The sequence below is a fragment of the Ursus maritimus genome, unplaced genomic scaffold (genome assembly GCF_017311325.1).
Source record: "Ursus maritimus isolate PB19 unplaced genomic scaffold, ASM1731132v1 scaffold_18, whole genome shotgun sequence".
Classification (NCBI taxonomy): domain Eukaryota; kingdom Metazoa; phylum Chordata; class Mammalia; order Carnivora; family Ursidae; genus Ursus; species Ursus maritimus.
In genome coordinates this window covers 37,376,348-37,392,711 of record NW_024424230.1, presented here as the reverse complement: position 1 = coordinate 37,392,711, position 16,364 = coordinate 37,376,348, and the positions used below count along the sequence as shown (strand labels likewise).

Here is a 16,364-nt window from a genome sequence, read left to right as displayed (position 1 = left end):
TCGCATGGAACTTTTGGAGTTGAAAGAGTCACATTTTAATTGGGAGCTTAAGATGTGATTGCTGTTGGCACAACGTAAAGGGGCCTTTCCTTATATATACATGGAAAACTTACCACCACACCAACAAACCATTCCATTTTTGGGGTCTTAAAACTATAAACTAAACAATGTTAGAGTCCTCTGCATTTCTGCCACACATTTAGGATGCTCCAGGTTGTTTACAGTTTTTAAAAAAGTAAAAAGAAATCATGACTCTAAGACTCTATTCATGGGCTAATAGTACTTATGAGTGGCAAGGCTCACTAGCATCCAGGGTGTAAGCATTACCAGATCAAGTGCTAAATGAGGTTACATTGGGAGCAACGGCACATCCACCCAAGATTCTATATAGAATGAGCTCTTTCAAAATAGCTAAAGCAAATGATTCAGTAGTCAGTTTACATAGGGCCCTACACTAAGATCACTTTTCCTAATCTTGTTATTTCATAAAATACATAACTTAGAAATTCTGCAGTTAAGATGATATGGATATTCTATCTCCCCCAAATGGTATATCTACGCCTAAAGGGATAATTGTTACAGGCTGTGTAGAAAAGTTTAACTCTTGGGGCGCCTGGGTGGCGCAGTCGTTAAGCGTCTGCCATCGGCTCAGGGCGTGATCCCGGCGTTCTGGGATCGAGCCCCGCATCAGGCTCCTCCGCTATGAGCCTGCTTCTTCCTCTCCCACTCCCCCTGCTTGTGTTCCCTCTCTCGCTGGCTGTCTCTCTCTCTGTCGAATAAATAAATAAAATCTTAAAAAAAAAGAAAAGAAAATCGTAACTCTGAAGGGAAGATCCCTTCTATGAACCAAGTAGCTTCATTTGTATACATCAGGGGAATAAAGTAAATAGTTAAGCAATGAAGTGACTGACCTGGATGTTATTATGAAATCAGCTACTTGCAATTGGTCTGTCCGCTTTTGCTATTTACTCTCTCTGAGCCTCACTCATCTTGGCAGGTATCATTATTTCCATTTTTACAAATGGCAGAACTAAGGTTCATTCAGTAAGTTATGAATAGGAAAAATAATCTCTATATCATAGGATAATTGTTACAATTCCATGATGAAGTAATGTACATAAAGTCACTGATATCTTCACTTATCTATTCAACAAACATATTTAATGAGCACATTCTATATGTCAGGAACTGTGCCAAGTTCAAATATATAAACAGTATCAATACTGTCTCTGCTACCATAGTTTACAAGCTAATATATGCCCAGCATGTAGGCTGTAATACACATGCAATAAAGTATGTCAATTACAGACACACAACCTTATATCACAACTCTGTTCATCTTGTATAAATTCAGAGTTCAATAAATTTGGGGAAATTTGGCAGAAAAAAATTGACATGAGAATACTTAATAATCTTTCCTTTTTCTACTTTCTGTGAATATTCGTATCTTTTATGGCAGAAATACTAATATATTTGTCTATGAGATGCTTTCCCAGACCCTGTTGCAAGTATTATACAATAACTAGAGTATATACTCTGTCATGGGCCCCAAATCTGAAAAGTTCTGAATTTTGGACCACATATGTTGCAAGATTTCAGATAAGACTTGTGGATGTGCACTAAAATCAGAGTTCAGTAGTTCTTTCCCCACCCTATTTGGTTTTGGTAGAAATAATGAGCAAAGAGTCTCATTGACCCTCGCCATGACGTAGGTGTGGACGATCATGAGAGCTCATCCCTTTATTCTCAGTGGCTGATCTAAGGATGGACATACAATCTAATAGGACCAAAGTTCTTTCATGGGAAGGGGGATCTGGAGCTGGAAGACAGTTCTTGGACAGTAAGTTTTAAGAAGAGAGGCTCAGAGCTACTGATGGCAACATTTCATAAAAGGTAGCAAGGACCTGTCTGAGAAGTAAGCTAACACACAAGAGAAGCATAGTTAAGAAACAGGAGAGCAGAGAAGCCCTGATATCTGACCCCATGGATCCAACTCTGTGTGAATCCTTGAACTTCCCATTTCTTGAGAAAATTCTCCAGACCTATTTAAAAAGAGATTGAAAATGTGATTTCAACAAAAATGCTAATTAACCTTCATCCAGGCTTTGATAATAATTATGAGTTAATGGTATGCACTTCGGCCTTAAATTTAGAGCATTATTGGCCTTTAATAATGATCTCTCACAAATACATGAGGATTTAATGTCTTACATTTAATACTGAGAAGCCCAGTTTGGCTAATTCCATCTGAAAATACCTTTGACCAAGATAAGAAAAAATTATTATCAACTGAAATGACATAATTTTTAACAAAGTGACTACTTCTTTAAATCTCCACTAGGAAACACCTTTTAATTCTGAAAAACAGCGACTAGATATGCTTATGATTATGGTCAATCATGGCCTCTTTGCCCCTAATAGCTTATTTGTGAAGCCCAACACTGTACACAAATTCTACCCATTCAGCTAATAGGACTACCTATGCTCAAAAACTGCAAAATAAATGAAAATATTTTAAAAACAGTATTGAAAGAGTTAACAAGAGTTAAAATTAAGGTAACTTTTTTCTTCAGGAAGATTTTTTTTTTCCCTATTAGATTTTCAGTTAGCAGTCACTTTTCAAATTGAAATGCCAAATGCTGAATACTATGAAACACATAGCACACAATAAAAATTAGCTTATCTCTCAGCTAATTTCTACCACAAAGTAACACATTAGTAAATGTCCATTCATTCATCCGTCTTTCATTCGACAATATCAATTCAGTTGAACTGAACATGGACTGAGCAGCTTTCATGAGCAATTAATTGCACTCTGTGTAAAACACTGTAGGTGATACGGACATGAACAAGGTAAGCGGCGTAGTACTCAAGGAACAGAACTTCCTGTAAAGGAGCTAAGGCCCGTTTATAAATAACAGCAATGGAAGACAGGATAAAACTACAAAAGAGGTACCACGAAGTACAATTTGCACACAGAAGAAAGAGAGATTTAAGGCTGCTTTTAGCAAGAAGTGAGGACTAAATAGATAAAGACATATTTGATTTAGTCCTCCAACTCGTTCAAGAGATTGAGACAGGGGCACCTGGGTGGCTCAGTCGTTAAGCGTCTGCCTTCGGCTCAGGGCGTGATCCCGGCATTATGGGATCGAGCCCCACATCAGGCTCCTTCGCTGGGAGACTGCTTCTTCCTCTCCCACTCCCCCTGCTTGTGTTCCCTCTCTCACTGGCTGTCTCTCTCCCTGTCAAATAAATAAATAAAATCTTAAAAAAAAAAAAAAAAGAGATTGAGACAATCCAGATTGAGACAATCCAGACAATCCAGAGGGTTTTCCAGTGAAGGGAGCCATGGGACGCAATTTCAAATTAGATTGCATTTTATCATGTTCCTCAGATACTGGGTACTAGGCTTGGTAGGACTTTTTACATTTGTTATTTCAAATGACACTGGTTTTCATGTATGAAAAAAATGCTATTTGTTTCCGTTTTTCCCAGGAGGAAACTGAAGCTCAGGGATACAAGGTCTAAGAGTAATGACTGGCAAAGCAGGTCTAAGAACCAAGATCCACGGACTATGAAATCAAGGTGTTTTTCTTCAGATTTTATCAGCAATGCTCTAATTTTCCATTGTTTCCTTCAGGGCTCAGCTTCCCTCTGCTTGGAGGACATTTCAGCTCTTCCACAGACAATCTATGAATGGTAACCTTGGTCATTGTCTGAGGTAGTTCTTTGTTTCTTACTCTGGAAGCAGAAGTTAGCTGGGCATTGATTTGTGAATTAAAAGTAGTTTCTCTAAAAAACCAAAACAAAACAAAACAAAAAACCCGAAACAAAATCAAGACTGTTTTTCCTTAGTCCTTTGTAGACAGTCTTATGGCATCTATTTTGAGGACAAGAGGTATATTCATTCTGTTTTTCTGTTTAAGATAATCTCTTGTTTCTTCATAGCGACATTTAAGGATTTCTTGGGTCTGCTGTGGTTTCACTATGATGTACACAGATACAGATTTCTTTTTATTTACACTGCTCAGCACTGGTCTATTCTTCTGTTCTTAGAATTCAATGGTCTACTCAATTCTAAAAAACTCTCCCTTCTCATCTGAACGTGGTTATTCAAATGTCTCTTCCGGAATGCCTTTCAAATCTAGCTTTATCATTCTATTTTCCATCTTAACTTCTTTTTTCCTATTTCTCTTTTTCTTTTTCTTTCTAGAAGTAATTTCCACGGTTCTATGTTCCAGATTATTGATTTTTCTCTTTGGCTGAATCTTATCTGCTGTTTAACCCATCCAGGAAGGTTTTAATTTTAATGCTTATAATACCTGCCATTTTATTTGTCAAAGTCGTAAGTGGATGTTTCTAATTCCCCTTTCACAGGGGAGGAACCCTTCCCAGCCATTCATACACTTTGCAGTTTGTGTTCCTCTATGGTTACAAAATTCACATTTCTTGAACTGAAGTGGGCATTTAGACTGCAACCCTGACCTGTTTTGGCCTACATTCAGTTTTTCTACCTTGCTAGTCTGTTACCCTATCAAATTAAGGGCTTAGTACTCTGGCTATGCGTTTCCTATCAAGTTCATAGCCTGCAGATTTCCTTTTCTTTCTTCTGATTTTGGCTAGGTATTTAAAAAGTTGTTATATTCTACTCACTATTTTGTATTTATAGAGGGAAGGGGGATGGAGTGTATGAGGGGTACTCCATAAGGCTTAGGCCAACATTTTGCTAAAACTAAAAGATCCAGTGATAAGTAACTCTGACAACTATGTTGGCTGTATTCTTTACACTCTAATTATTCCTCAACCTTAATATATTTAGTAAGTAATGAGAGAACAGTACCCATGATCCCTGAGTCAGGAACAATCAGTGGACCACAAGAGCACATACAAAGTATCAGAAGTCCCATGTGATAGCTTAAGGTAATGCATGCAATAATCAAGTGTATTAGAAGAAAGGGTAGGAAGAGGCCAGATCATATGCTAAATATTTCATATACATTATCATATATAATATTCCAACAGCCCTCTCCTTTAGAAAACTGGAGATTCAGAAACATCACACAAAGTTGTACAGGAATTGAACCTAGGTCTCTCAGTTTCCAAAGGCCATACCTCTATTATTGTAAGAAATTTAGAATTTGTTCTGAGATGGCAAAAGTTTGACATCACCAAAGGCAGAATCAAGGAAGACTATTCCAAGAGCAAAGGTAGATTTCTCATATAGTCAATGAAGTTTAGATACCAGAGTCCCTCAACTGGATGGAACTCTCGGAGTTTCTGGAAATTTTAAGCATTCTGGGTAGGAAAGGTATATCCATGTAATAAGGTTATCTATACTCAACAGTAAAAAGGAATGAACTATTGGTTCATTCAACAACATGGACAAATCTTAAATGCATTTTGCTAAGTGCAAGAAGCTAGACCTAAAAATCTACATATTGTATGATTCCATTTATATGACATTCTGGAAAAGACAAAACTATAGAGATGGAAAACAGATCAGTGGTTCCTATGTTTAGGGAAAGGGAAGTTTACTACAAAGGAACTTTTAGGTTAATGGGAACTCTTCTGTATTGGTATTGTGGTGGTAGATATAGGACTCTGGATTTGTCACGACATGAAAAACTATATAGTACAATAAATGTACTATGTTGTATGTAAATTTTTTTATTTTAACCACGATATCAGGTGAGGCCACGATGGAATGCAGATTAAGACAAATAAACCTAACTATATTAAAAAAAAAAAGCCAAGTGAAAGCCAGAAAGTATGTATATGTAAGTGTGTCTGAAAATTGTCTCAAGAGATGTCAAAGGAAAAGGGTTTGAATCTTCAAGACTTCTGTTTTTGAAAAATTTTGTGTGTGTTATCTTTTTAAACTGGAAATAAATATTCATCCTTCTACTTAATTTTTTGCTCATAATTTTGTATTTTTTTTAATGAAAGGCATAACTTTTATAACTTTTAGTCACAAATCCTAGTTCTGTCCCTGCCTGGGAACAGAGGGTAGGGAGGGAGTACAAGATGAAAACAGAGAAGTGAGTTAGGATTCTGTAAGAATATAGGTATGAGGCAGGAAATGGCTAGAACTAAAATGGTAGCTGATAAAAGTCAAAATTATTGGACTGATTCAGGAATCACAACCAAGAAAGAATAAACAGAATTCAGTGAGTGGTAGGATGCAAGCCATAAGTGTAAGAAAGAATCCAGTCTCATTCCAGGCTTATGAGCACTGCTGTAAATGAAATAATGGCGCTATTACAAGAGGCAAGTCAAGAAGAATTTACTGGTGATTTGGTAGATGAGGTGAAAGACCAGTGGAGAGGATGAATGATGGAGAATACAAAGAGTTCCTTGCGGATAGAACAATACATTTGTCCAACATCTGGCTGACATTTGGAACGAAATACAAAAGCTCTGCAGATGACTGGGCTTCTATGGCAAGAGCTGCTTACACAGAGCAGACCTTCCCCTGCAGACGGGGGAAGGTGCGGTACATGGCCGAGCCCAGGATCTTAGCAAGTGGCTCAAAAGCAAAGGTAAATAAGGAGGGAGAGCAACAAGAGCCTCAAGAAAATGGGGGTGATTTCATCGAGGATGCAATGTCTGGGTCTGGTACAAAGGCAGTTGTGTGATCTTTTAAAGAACCAATTCAATAGGGTCATGAGAACCAGAATCTGATGTGAGGGACCACTGAGGGAGTTGGTGGTAATATGTGTGATCTGGGAGTATAAAATAATCTTTCAGGAAACTGGCAAAGAAAGGTGGTCTCAGACTGCAGAAGAGGAGACAAGAGATGAAATATTTTCTTGGAGTCTGGGGACTTTTTTTTTTTTTTTAAGTCAGAAGAGAAGTTTCCCTCTCTCAGTGAAAAGGGAAAACAGGAACTGTGAGTGTTGGGATGGCCGATGAAGCAACGTCCTGAAGGAGGCTGAATGATGGGGGAACAGAGGCTTCAGGGTCACCCAGGGGCAAATACAATGAGGACATTTCCTCTGCAAAGACAGTGGCAGATATTTGAAAAATTTTAGATGATTGTGAAAGTTTTTAAGATTGCTGTGTAAACTCTTTGATAACTAAGACTAAGGTACATCCATGTTAAGAATGGCCAAAGTGAAATCGAGATGCAGATCATGAAACTGAGCAAGTAAAAGAATTGTGGATTCAAAAGTTCAGATAGCAAAAACTATTAAAGAAAACAGTAGAGGATGTAATTAAAAAGAAATACTATGAATAAAGAACTCAGAAGATGGCACGAAAATATCCCGGGGGATAGTAGATGACATTTATAAAAAAGAGACCAAAAGTTGGTACAAGTAGCAGGTGGGGAATTCAAGCAGAATGTGTTTGCTAATTAATTAGCATCATTAAGTTAACTAGTCACAAAGACAGAAACCTACACAGTTGTAGGAATAATAACGTGATTAATGCACGGGTTACTATAGAGTTTTTAATCATGACCTTGTATGAAGGGATGGGTTTATCTCCAATCAAAGTTTTAGTTTAAAGAAGCACTTTAATTCATTTTTATAATCTCTCCCTTTGCTAAAGAATGAACAGCAAGTGTCACCATAGCTTTTGCAATGCTCATATCAGGGGAGTTTTAAATTGAAAACAAATTCCGATCTCTCTACTATCATCTGCATTAGATAACTAGAGGCAAATGATGTAATTAGTGAAATTCCCTAAAAAAAAGGTACTATTTCCAAAACATTACTTCTTTTCTGATGAAAGAGTCATAAGCTCAAAAGAGCAGATATCAAAATAGCTGAGGAGGGCACTATAGAATGTAATTAAAAAGAAATAATAAAGAACTTTGATTATGGTATTAAAATATGGTGTTTCCATAATCAGATTTATTTTTTTTTAAGATTTTATCTATTTATTTGACAGAGAGAGAGACAGCCAGCGAGAGAGGGAACACAAGCAGGGGGAGTGGGAGAGGAAGAAGCAGGCTCCCAGTGGGGGATCCTGATGTGGGGCTCGATCCCAGAATGCCAGGATCACGCCCTGAGCCAAAGGCAGACGCTTAACAACTGAGCCACCCAGGCGCCCCTAGATTTATTTTTTTTTAACTTATAACTCATGTTCCCCCTAAAATAGATATTAGAGCCACCAAAGAAATATATACTCTATGCATAATTAAACAAAAAGAGAACTAGGATTTCAGATAAACTTTGGCTCTGAACTTGCTGGCAGTGAGGCACAAAAGTGAACAAATTCAGTTGCATTGTCCTAGTAAAGAGAAAACGAAAAGCATTCTATCTCCATAGGAGAAGCACTTTTTTTCTTGTATTACATTCTAAAAGAAGTTTCTGAAATAAGGTAATTTAGTATGGACATTTAGTAGCCTAGTGGACAACATCCTTAGCAAAATATTACAAAAATGTCATAGACCAATATCTTCAAATAGTTAATCGCATAATATGTAAAAGGAAGTAAACAGGTAATTTTTCAAGACACTGAATTTATTGAATTCAAATATCTAGGCTACCTGATCTATTTTGGTAGAGTGGCACAATTTTCTCAGATACTGTAGGAATGATGGGCCGCAAGTGTCTTACAAGGGCTCCCCTAAAGATCTTCTGAGTTTTATAAAAAATACATGTAAACAAATGCAGCCTGGTGGAACAGTCTCTAACAATAGAAGCTCAGAACACAAAGAGAGAAACCACATCACATAACACAGACTATACTTGGGTATGGACCAATCCCACCTTGTTCATAAAGTTTGGCTTTTATGATCTTATCTGTTATATGTGCTCCTGAATTTAAGATCAGGAAATCTTGAAGAAACACATTTTTTTCCCTAGAACAATCAACAGATATTCCTTAGAAAACTAGTTAAAGGAATTTGAGAGTCAAAGCTGCACAAATGAATCAGTAACAATTGGATGTATTTGTTAAAGGATTAATTTAATGGCTGCTTAACTTATTCATTGGGTTCTAAAAATCTAATGAAAACTAAAACCAGTACTCTGGGTCAAACTTATGAAATTTTTCATAAAACATGCCCTTTGATATTCAACACGGAGGATTTTGTGATTTGAAAGGATTGGTGACAGTGAGTTGGTGAAAGTGTACAGAAAAGAATCATAATACTGAATAACATAGTTGCTATATAACTATAGTAATACAGTTATTGTACTTCACCCATTACAGAGACTATATGGAGTGATGGCATGAAATTTTGGCTAATTAAGCAATCAGGATCGGGGGGTCTTGATAATTCTAGTGAAATAAAAATGCTTAAATACCTACTCTAATATTTGTATGCATTAAGTGAAGTCAATTAAAAGTATTTGTGTTGACATGTAAATCCTTAAGGGATAATTATTATTAACCATGCATAGTTAAGCTATGCATGGTTAATAATAATTTATCTTGTATTAATGACAGTGGGAAATTAATAAAAGTGAATGCCAACATTCTCAACTAATGTATGTTGTGATGAGCCACTTCTATGGGATTACCCCTTTGAATTGAATTGAATGAATACATATAATTCAATATTTTGTGTTTCACTCTACTTAAGGAGTCTTCTGGCTTAGACACCCCAAATAACTGGAAGAGATAAGCTTGTTGAACACCACTTTGGAATCTCCTACCAAATAATCCTACACTTAACCAAACCTAAAATGGGGCACCTGGGTGGCTCAGTTGGTTGAGCATCTGCCTTCGGCTTGGGTCATGATCCCAGGGTTCTGGGATGGAGTCCTGCATCAGGCTCCTTGCTCAGTAGGGAGCCTGCTCCTCCTTCTGCCTCCCTCCCCCCCTGCTTATGCCCTCTGTCAAATAAATAAATTAAAAAAAAATCCTTCATGGAACAATTTCATTTTACAAATATATTAAAAAATTCTTATGTTGACTAGTTGACCTGTTAAGTATTGCACAATAACTTGTATGTTAAAATGACTACTTGCTGAAAATGAGACTTTTTATCCCCATGTCTACCTCCACAAAACACAATAGAGGAAAGATTTTTTAATTTAATGCTGTTTCAATTAAAAAAAAAACTATGCATATTATTTTATATCTAATTTTAAAAAGTGAGGGCAAAAAATATTCACATACAAAATTTAGTTGTAATTACTATCTGCCCTAGTCATACATTTTCCTTTCTATTCTAGATATGTATTCAAAATGACACATAATCCTCTCCATGCCCCATGACAATGAAGTAATACATTAAAAAAAAAAAAAAATCAAAATCTCAAGTGTCAACCGGATGATAGATTTGTTATTTCCAGTGGTATATTCCTGAGTAAATGTATTAAAAAAAGCCCTAACCTAGTATATAAATTTTCATTCATGTTGTTCACTTAACATTTAATTATATTAGGCCTTATATTATTACTTAAGTATTTCAACTTCCCACAACTTGTCACTTCCATGAATCATAATGATCAGGGAACATGTTATATTTTCCTAATTAACTGATCAGAAATCAGTAATATTTCTGCTTATTACTTTGTATAATGGTACATATGTTATTGAATAAATGAACAAATGAATAAATAAAAAATAAGTTAAAGAGAAAAGCATTTCTTTAGAGCATATTTCTTTATGATTGGTTTGTAAAACTACTTGACTTTGAATTAGTCAACTCTTGTTCTTCTCTATGCATAGCACACGGTGTACAACAAATGGATGTGCATATTGAATACAATACAATCATAGAAAAACCTGTGAAAGTCTCAAATATGCCTGAGAGAAATTAAGAATTTTACATGACAATGATTTTTTTCTTGTAAAGAATAATTAATGGAATATAAGAAATTTTACCAAAGAAACTCTAAAAAATATTACAAGATTAGGAAAACAAATAGAAATGCTAAATGCTGGTAAAATAAAAAACGATGTATGATATCATCTTTTTTGCTCCTGAAAGAGAAAAGTATATATTGTACATTGTATTCTGAAAGAAACATATTAACGTTCAATAGCAATTTTACATCAGCTGCCAAGTGGTTCTGAACCAAATGTCAATGCCGGGACTCTAGGCTCTTACATCTGTTTAGATACCCTTTTCTCTCTATCATCTCTCTTTTACTGAGTAGGTACTAATAAATTCTAAATAATTCAGTAATGGGAGAAATAGCTTTATTTTCTTCAATCAAACTCTCTTCTACCTCTGCTGTCATAATTCAATGTGATCAGGCCTAGCAAGGCCATTTTGATTTTTAAATGACTTATGCACTACAAACTGGCTTCAATATAGTTATTATTCTGAGAAGTAAACAAGAACTTACATGGAGTATTCTGTGATTTTCGATACAAACAGTTTGGGAACCTTTTATCAGATGATAGATTAACATTTGAAAATATTTTCACAGTTAAGATCTATTGAGTGGTTACTAAGTGTCAGAAATGGTTTGTAGAGCTTTACAAGTGACAACTTATAGAATTCTCACAACTTTCTAAATTAGGAGTCAGCACTTGTAGAAGAGGCATCTGAGTACAGGTAACTGAAGTAACTTCCCAGTCACACAGCTACAAGGTGGGGGATCCAGAACTCCAAACGAGGCTCCCTGGTGACGGAACCTTATGCTTGGTACCATCTAGGCAGACTGCCTCTCTATAAAGTCATACTGTTTTAAAGAATATCAAAGGAGGGCACCTGGGTGGCTCAGTGGGTTAAACGTTAGACTCTTGATTTAGGCTCAGGTCATGTGCGTAGAGTCTTGAGATTGGCCCCTGCATGGGGCTCCCCACTGGGTGTAGAGCCTGCTTAAGATTCTCTCTCTCCTTCTCCCTCTGCCCCTCCCCCCCAGCTCTGTCTCTCTCTCTCTCTCTCAAAAAAAAAAAAAAAAAGAAAAAGAAAAAATATCGAAGGTATTTTTACAAGACAATGAAGAAGAATTGATAGTAGATTTATTGCTTTTGTCATTTCATTTAGATCTAAGAACCTATTTGTCCTACATGACATCTCTGAAACGTCTCCCAGCTTCCCCAATGCCACCCCTTCACAGCTAACACATTACAGGCACTGAGCACAAACACCAACAGTCTTGGCTTTGATGGAGCCAAGGAAGGGAAAAAAATGGCTTCAGAAAATTTCTAATACATTTTTGCTCCCGTACATAAAAAACAAAAATTAAAAAAAACACACATTGTAAACATATACACTATTTCTAGGAATAGCAATTAGCTCAAGGTGAAACAATAAAGTTCGAAAACCATTGATATCTGATTTCCACCCATGAATAACCTGATGCCAACATAATCTCATCCATCTGTAAAGCTCAGATGAATGGCAAAGCTCATGTCACCACAAGCACACAGATACACTGAGTACAACAGAGCCTTCGTTTTCACGTGAGGATTGTCATTCCCTGATCTTGACTCTCAAGGCTTGCTACTTGTTAACCATTGGTATGAAAACAGCATTATTTAGATGGATCCATCCATTTCCTTTGCTTCCAGAGAAAGCCGTTCTCACATGCCACCTAAAGCAACGACTCGTGCTTCAACTGAAGGTTAAACTTATATCAGCTTTAGTAGTGACAGAAAACAAACACTTGTGAGATGCCGGATCTCATTGGCTTTGAACTCAGATTCCCCTCATTTCCTGTACCAGGTAGCATGTGTGCCTGTGAGCGCTGGTCTCACCAGACATTCCTTATTGAATAACAAGGGGATAAATACTTCGGAAAGATGAAAAGGAGAAGGGGAAGAAAACAAACAAGCGAACAAAAACCCCTTGGACCTGACATTATGGAAAAAATAAAAAAGACACTAAGATGAAAAAAAAAATAGTGTCATGGTTTACATGTGGGATTTTGATGGAATCTAGGGCTGTGTTTTAATTCAAAACTCACCATCTCAAAACCACTTCTTTTCATCCGCCTGCAGGACTTGAGGTAAGTACGTATACGTTTTCTGGCACGCTCTTGATACTCAGGGAATTGTCGCCTGCATGAGTCAATGATAGCCTGGATCTTTTCTTTGGGCTGCTTAGAGATTGGGACCATTCGGTCCAAGTTTTCATCTACAAACAGCCTGACAAACATCTGTTGGCAAGAGGGAGACAGAGGAGAAGGGTTTGGAGGACTGCTCTCTGCTGTTCCTAGCTTCCTGTCTTGATTACTGATAGGAAAATACTCTTTTCTGCTTTATGCACTGGAGAACTTTGCAATGGAAAGCCAGAAATTTTAAGCAAACACCCTTTAAAGGCTTTCTAAATGGCTGGATTAAAAAAAATAGAGAGAAAAGAGAGAGAGAGAGGCAGACAGACAGACAGACAGACAGAAAAGTATAGACTATCGTGTAGGGAAAAAAATCAGGAAATAACAGTAGACTGTGACAATTAAGCACCCCATAAAATTCTCCATTAATGATAAATGCAGCTGCTACATTGCTACACTAATCTCTGAAAACAATGGACTCTTTTGTCATGCATAATTAGATAAGCCGGGAAGGCAAGAGAAATAACTGATGACAGGCATACTCTTCGAGGAATAAGCTGAGGCCCCCTCATCCACTAGGTAAACATGCATACTCACACAACACAAATCCAGTTTTCAGCTCACATTTGGCTTTAAAATTCTAAACAAAACACAGCAATTCTGGTGTCTGGTTGGCAAAGAGTGTTTCATGTACTTTTTAAATCCTTCTGTAAATTAAACAGACATGTCTCTAGAATAGCCACATTTACCAACAAGCAACAACATGAAAGTGAAGTGGTCAAAAGTAAGCCCCACGGGGAGGGTGGCCGGACTCACATTAAAAGCTTTCAGCCGCTCGGCCTCCACGCCGTCCGTCTCGTTCACTTTCTCAGAATCGTCGTGGTCATCGTGGTCATCTTCATCCTCATCGCCCCTATTTAGAGACAGGTCCTCGGCACCTCGGTCTACGCTCTCATTTTTGCCCGAGTCGTAGCTTGAGTAGCTGTGAGCAGGAGACTGGAAAGAAAGGGGCAAACTGTTGCTTTTTCATTCATCGCAGAACATATGAATTCCATTTTTAATTTCAACGGTTTCTCAAATGTCTTGCTGAAAGAAGTTAATCCCAGGGTCGTGGCTATTTTAATTTGAATCAAAATTAATGAAGATTAGATGAAAACTCCATCTCCCCAGTCATGCCAGTTACATTGCAAGTGCTTAAGAGCTGCATGGAACATTGCTATCACTGCAGAAAGTTCTATCAGATTTAGCTTTTGGAGAGCAAAGATAGTTTCCACTCAATATGCATACTTTAAGAAAAAAGAAAGAAAAACCAATCTGTAATCACCTTTGCGACAGAATCATTGAATTACATATTCTTAGAAACAGAAATGACCTCAGACCTTAGTCAATCTAACCGTGTCAGTATTTTTTTAAACCGATAAGGAAACTGAGGGGTGAATATAGTTAATTGATTTGTCCAACAAGGACTACACAAAATATTGATACTAGGGGTGCTAATTACAAGACAATGTCTTGAAAATCAGTTTTTAAATTGTCTGGGAGTCTTAGGATCGCATCGAATTTTGGTCTAGAAAAAAGAAACCAGGTTTCTTCCGAATTATGTTAAGCTTAATGCTTCCTAATGCTTAATGGAAGATGAATGCCAACCAACACAGTTCTCACGAACCTCAATAATTGTGTTCAAGACCAACCATGGGTCCTGCTGTGCTATCTCCTACTTCTTTGTCTGTGCAGCACCTTTTCCTTTTAGAAAGAGCCTCTGCCCCCCCAGGTGAGAGCACCAATCCCAGGGCAGCAACCTCCTCTACCCCAGCTGTGCCCCAGCTTTACCTCTGGGTAGCTGAGATCAAGTTGAATCCAGCAAGGCTAAGTAGAATAGACTCCTAATAACATCATCTGAGATTCTAGATTCAACTGTGCCTGAAATTAGCCCATCAGCTGTTTGATACTGTACTCTTCTACACCCCATCCCCCTTCATTTTTTCTTCGCCTAAGCCTGAGTTTTAGTCCTTTGCAATTGAGTCTGGAATGGTACAGAAATCAATCATGGTAAGGCCAGATTAACAACCCAAATTTCACATATAAGAACTTAGATACATCGGTGACCTCAGTGAAATGGACAATATCTCTGTAAACAGCAGCAGCATCCTCAAATCAAAAAGCTAAAATGTTTTTGAATGCTTTTGAAAGAACCTCACAATGGAAAATTTTAAATCAGCAGTGTTCAAAAATGCCTGTGTGTGATAACATGTGTAGAATTTGTAAGGATCATGCTAATATATTATTACTGCATAATCAGAGAAAGAATAAAACTAGAATAGATCCCTGACATAAAAAATAGAGGTAAAATTTTAAAAAACATGTTTTATATTATTGTAATATAATAATATTTTAAATTAACAAGGTAGATTTACCTAATAAAATATAAGGCAAATATTCCATTGGTTTGAAAAAATGCACCATATATGTATTTTTAATGCCAATGTGCAACATTTAAAAAATGTTACAATACACTTATCTGAAGACAAATATGTTGGGCTAAGATATTCTTTCTACATGCCATGTGAAATCCACAACCCAGCCGTCTGCTATAAACAGAACCATCTGGAATGACATCGGATTTATACCTCTAGTCCCACTAGGTAAAGAAGACCCAGTCTTACAGATCTGAGACTATTCAGAATCTAAATCTAAAGCATAATCAATTTTTCCTTCTATAATATAAACTGAAATTTGCATAACTCTAAATCCAGTTTCTTAGCTGGAGTGTCATTTCCTGTCTCTCTCACTGTTGAAAATAAAACTAGCTTTCAAGGCCAATCCAAGTAAATTCAATTTCCATCAAGATTCCCTCTTCTATCTCAGTCTACTTTAATGTTTCTCTAAACTGTGAACTCTTAATGTACTATGGCATTTGACACAGAATTAAGCACTATCATTGCTCTCTACTTCTCATGTTAATTTGCATTTTCTTTCAAGCTAGACTGAGATAGGAATCAACACATGACCTCTACTTCTTCTCTCAGAGCAACAAAGAAATGCTCTACAGAAATAGCACTTAAGACTGTTGCAATGTCCCATTTTCTACAAACTATTTGGTCTTAAAAAATGAGGGAATAAAGCCAACCCACAGATCTGTAGAAAATATTTACAAAAGGCACACCTGGTAAAGGACCGTTAGCCAAAATACACAAACACTAAAAACTAAATGACAAGAAAGTAAACAACCTGATTAAAATATGGGCCCCAAACTTTAAGAGATACCTCACCAAGGGAGATAAACAGATGGCAAATAGACCTATCAAAAGAAGCTCCACATATGTCATCAGGGAAATGCAAATTAAAGCAATTAAGAGATACCACTATACCCTATTAGAATGGCCAAATCTGGACAACAACATCGAATGCTGGCGAGGATGTGGAGCAACCAGAACTCATTCACTGCTGATGGTAATG

General features: G+C 36.9%; 1 protein-coding gene across 4 annotated transcripts in view; it reads right to left on the bottom strand.

The window, feature by feature from the left end:
* NOL4 (nucleolar protein 4) overlaps nt 1-16,364 on the bottom strand; it is a 388,144-nt gene that overhangs the window by 98,543 nt on the left and 273,237 nt on the right. For 3 of the 4 annotated variants that reach the window (XM_040632608.1, XM_008691064.2, XM_008691069.2), the window contains one exon: nt 13,725-13,904. In XM_040632608.1, coding sequence (XP_040488542.1) covers nt 13,725-13,904 — 180 coding nt within the window. Of the gene's footprint in view, nt 1-12,821; nt 13,014-13,724; nt 13,905-16,364 lie in introns of all 4 variants that reach the window. The other variant, XM_008691056.2, reaches the window with a different exon arrangement.